General features: G+C 42.9%; 1 protein-coding gene across 1 annotated transcript; it reads left to right on the top strand.

Moving 5' to 3' along the window:
* The first annotated feature begins 2,902 nt into the window (after positions 1-2,902).
* LOC142544435 (uncharacterized) lies at positions 2,903-4,213 on the top strand. Its single transcript, XM_075651483.1, has one exon. The coding sequence runs from the start codon at positions 2,903-2,905 to the stop codon at positions 4,211-4,213; it is 1,311 nt and encodes a 436-aa protein (XP_075507598.1).
* Positions 4,214-4,988: the final 775 nt, after the last annotated feature.

Below are 4,988 nucleotides of genomic sequence, written 5' to 3'. Positions count from 1 at the left end.
TGCGGTGAAACCAGAGTTCACAAAGAAATTATACGAACATGGTGCTTCAAAATTTTTCTTTGTTGTCATCTCTTTGAATCACAGAATCCAAACATGCATCGCCAATCCAAACTCAAGGCTGTAAAATTAAAACAAGGAAATACATATGTAAAGAAATTCGAAATACCCTTTATTAAAATGAATTTACATATATAATTCATTTTCATGCATGAGCTCTGCAACTACCTGAGGAACCAATTTATATTCTCTTGCTTCAGGCAGCTTTGCAAGATGATGCTGAGATTTTTATTGTGAAGACCATGCACTATGGAAGTGCATCAATTGTGGAGGAACTCATACAGCCAAAATCACTCCATTTCAGCATAAATCTCGAGCGAGCATCCTTGAACCAAAAAGTGGCCACATTCATCCGGGAAAGGTTAGTGCAATCACCCATTGATTAAGCCATCAGCGTCATTCGTGGAGCCATCAACGCAGCGTCATTCGTGGAGCGACTTCAGAGCTTACCTTGTAGCAGATTATTCGTGCCTATAAAAAGGAAGGCTCCTCATTCGAAACTTGCACATCCAAATTCTCGAAATCCTCTCTAGCAGCACCGTATTCTCGAAGCTCTTCGCCCTCTAGTAACAAAGCTCTGCCGCAATCTCACCGTTCACGTTTACGTTTCCTTGAGCAGTCAGAATACAGTAAGTGGGCTTTTGCTACATATCTTTCTTTGTAAGTGGGTTCTTGATACTATTTTATTTGGCACACTTATTTCTTTTTAAGTGGGCATAATATGTTTCGAAAATAAATTAAACATGACTTTGAAAATTCGGTCGGCGTGATATATTCATTTTCATTTGGTATTGAAATCCCTTGAATTGTTCTTTGTTCGATATCAGTTAAATATGTGAAAGCATGTTTGAATTTTTTTTGAAACGCATTGTAATGACTCGATTTAGAAATGGTAAAGGAAATTCCGAACTTTGATATACTTTGTTTAGGCCCTGATGCGGTGGGTTATAATAACCGTTCATTTGGCCTCGCCCCTTAGAGGAGTAACATATAGGGGACTGATCAGTAAAAAACCCTAGAAAATGAGATGATTTTCAGTGCTATATTCGTATTTGTGTTAGTATTTGATTCAACATGCTTAATATTGAAATTTTGATAATTTATTCATATGTATATCCTCGATAATGGTCATGCGCGATCGGCCCCCATTTACTGAGTATTTCTCCAAAATACTCACCCCTTACTTTCCCACCCAGATAAGAATGAGAATCAAATTGAGGATGAGGAGCAAGACTACTTTTGGGGATGGTGATGAAGCAGTCTAATTCGGGACCCGTCGATTATTCTGTCTTATGATTTCAGTATCGTGTATTTACGCTTCCGCATGTTTCTATTTCTTTTGAGTTGTAAAGAGAGTGAACTTTTGGGAAATTTATGATAATAAACTGGTTTCGGTTTATGATGTACTACGAGGCTAGTTGTTTTTCGATCGTGTGGTTGTTAAACAACGCCGGTGTCATAACCCGGTCTCGGGGCGTGACATTTAAGTGGTATCAGAGCCGCCAGGTTCATAATCCGGTTCGGGAAGGAAATTGTCAAAAAAAAAAAAAATTCGGCGGAATTTTATAAATCGGCAAATGCTATCCCCTCCGAAACGGCCCAACGATCAAGACTCCCGACCTTAATCGAGAGCTACAGCGCGAAATCGCGAAATTCCTTCGTTTAGGCCTCCGAAACCTCGATTTTGCCGTTTTAGGAAAGTTTTGTAACTCCTATAACTTTTCGTAGGAAACTCCGAATTCGATTCCGTCAACTGTTCTGGAATCCTCTCGACATGTGCTTCGAATCCATATGTCTATCCCGAAACTTTCCATTTTTGGAAATTTTCGAAAAGTTTTATTTATTTTCCTTTATTTGACTCTATATGACTCTGATATTTTATTCTGGCCTATTTTTGATATTCTGAGCATTTCTCTTTTTCCAGGAAATGGCTCGCATACGTTTAACTGCCCGTAAGAGTGTAGCTTCGATTACTCATAGAGAGACGTTCCAACTAGACAGTCCCCGACCTCGCCCGCGCGCTCAGTCTCCTATACGTTTAGATGATTTGGCTCTAGCACGCCACGATAGGACGGTTAGGAGGCTGAGAGCTAGCAATCTAGAGAGGAGGAAGCAAGTGGAGGATCTGACTACCAAGCTATTGGCAGCAGAAAAGAGGATCGATCAGGTATATGAGATGTTCCAACTCGTTAATGAAGATAACGGCGAACTGCGAGAGTCATTACAACTGACGAGGGGCCAAACCAAACAAACTATGGATGAATTGGACCGACGTACCGTAGAATTGGCTGAAGCTCGTCACGCACGGGTAAGAGATAAGGAGAGAATGGAAGAGTCCTGGAAGGTGGTCATGCAATTGTCAGAAAATAACCAAAGGCTATCAAAGGAGATAGACGAAAGGAAGGCAAGAGAAAAGGCACTCATCCAGAAGGATCAAGCAAACTGCGCGCGTGCAAAGAATGAGTTGGACAACGCGTTAGGGAAGATTCTGACTCATAGGGAACAGATTGCTGAATTAGAATCGGAGAATCAAGACCTGCAGATGCAGCTGGCAGAGTTTTTAGACCCGGATGTGCCGGAGGAGGATTCCGAGGAGGAAGAAGCCCCACCTGACGTAGCCGTGGGGAATGGAGAGATAGCAGATTAGAATATTTTAGTGAACCATTTTTAGTTTATTTCCGTTGTTGCTATTCCAGTAAATCCCCATTCAGTTGTTTATGTTTATTTGAGAAATCAATAAAAGTTGTTATTACTTGTTGGCGTCAATTTATTTTCGCACAAATTATTCAATGAATTCTATCAGTTTGTACAACAAATATCTTAGAAACTTGTACGCTTGTAGGAGATGGCCGGAAGACCTCCCCGAAACAATCGCAACCCGCGATACGCAAACGTTAACAACCGCAACAACAATGAGGAAGATCCGAATGCTGACAGCAATCCACCTCCCAGAGTGGGCCTGAGCCAAGTAGATTTAATGGCTATAGCCACCATAGTGGCAACAACTATCCAGGGTTTGGGAAACCCCAATGGTAACGGTAATCAGCAGCCACAACCACCACCGGCACAGAATGGGATCAAGTATCATTATGAGTCCCTTCGTAAGAACCGTTGCCCAGTGTTCAAGGGAGACGCCGACCCTGAGAGTAGCCAAAGTTGGTTGAAAAGCGTGGAAACCCAACTGCGACTGCTAGAGATACCTGAGGCACTTAAGGTAGAGGTGATAGTGCCATTCCTGGAGGATAAGGCAAGCAAGTGGTGGGAAACCGTCTCACCTACCCTGACAGCCGCCGGAGCAATCACTTGGCAACAATTCAGAGATGTCTTTCTCAAACAGTATTTCTCAGCAGAAGTCAGACTTCAGAAACTGAGCGAGTTTGAGAACTTCTCGCAAACTCTAGACATGTCAGTGGTAGATTACACCTCCCAATTCAATGACCTTGGAACTTATGCCCTGACAATCATGGCAGATGAAGTTCTAAAGATGCACAGATACAAGAAGGGTTTGATCAGCCGTATCCAGTCATCCTTAGCAGTTTACCAACCTACAAGCTTTGCTGATTTAATGGGAGCAGCGATAAGAGCTGAGACGGATATCAAGCGTCGGGAGAACGAGAACAAGAATAAGCGACCTCTTACTGGACAGTCATCTCAAGGGAAGCCACCATTCAAGAGACCGAATCAGTCCAGTGGACCCTTCAAAGGTGCTTCGTCCCACCCAACTTACCAAGAACCAAAGATGTGCCCCAAATGTAATAATCGTCATTCTGGAGAATGCCACCGACAGACGGGAGCATGTTTCAATTGTGGGAAATTAGGGCATCGAATTGCTAACTGCCCCGAGCCATTGAAGAGAAGTAGCAAGCCTAATGCTGATGCTAACCTCAACAAGCCAAGGGAGAATAAGCCCAACGCTCGTGTGTTTGCAATAACCCAAAAAGAAGCAGATGATGCAAACGATGTCGTGGCAGGTACCATTTTTGTCAATGAAATGCCAACTTATGTGTTATTTGATAGTGGTGCTACTCATTCATTTATATCTAAGAGGTTCACTAAGAAACTAGGGCTTACGCCTGAATTACTAGTTGAACCATTTAGAGTAGCGACTCCTACTAGTAAGACAGTCGAAACACATAGAGTGCACCGAAAGTGTTAAATCTGTATCAATGAGCACCTATTCCAAGCAGAATTGATACAACTGAACATGGTGGAGTTCGATATCATCTTAGGAATGGATTGGTTAGCAAGAAACAATGCGATGGTAGACTGCAAGGGAAAGAGTGTTAGGCTCCGAACCCCGAACCAAAAAGAGGTCGTGTATCATGGCAAATCCAAGGAACGGAAGTCACTTCTTTCCGCATCCCAAGCATGGAAAGCCATGAAATCTGGAGCAGATATCTATCTAGCAACGGTTAACGCAGTAAAGGAAGAAATTGAACTTAAACCGGGGGACATCCCTATCGTGCGAGATTTCCCAGACGTCTTTCCAGAGGAACTACCAGGGACAGTCCCGGATCGAGAAATTGAGTTCGAAATCAATTTAGTGCCCGAAGCGGCACCCATCTCCAAGGCACCGTACAGAATGGCACCAGCTGAACTTAAGGAGCTAAAGGAACAACTTCAAGAATTGCTAGACAAAAAGCAGATTCGACCAAGTGCGTCTCCATGGGAAGCTCCAGTACTTTTTGTCAAGAAGAAAGATGGGAGCATGAGACTGTGCATTGACTATAGGGAATTGAATAAGATCACTATCAAGAACAAGTACCCTCTTCCGAGAATAGATGACCTGTTCGATCAGCTTAAGGGAGCCACAATATTTTTCAAATTGGATTTGAGAACGGGCTACCACCAATTGAAGGTCAGGGCTGAAGACATCCCAAAGACGGCCTTTCGGACAAGGTATGGACACTACGAATTCACGGTGATGCCTT

This window comes from Primulina tabacum, chromosome 5 (genome assembly GCF_025594145.1).
Source record: "Primulina tabacum isolate GXHZ01 chromosome 5, ASM2559414v2, whole genome shotgun sequence".
NCBI lineage: Eukaryota > Viridiplantae > Streptophyta > Magnoliopsida > Lamiales > Gesneriaceae > Primulina > Primulina tabacum.
This window is presented reverse-complemented; position numbering and strand designations above follow the sequence as displayed.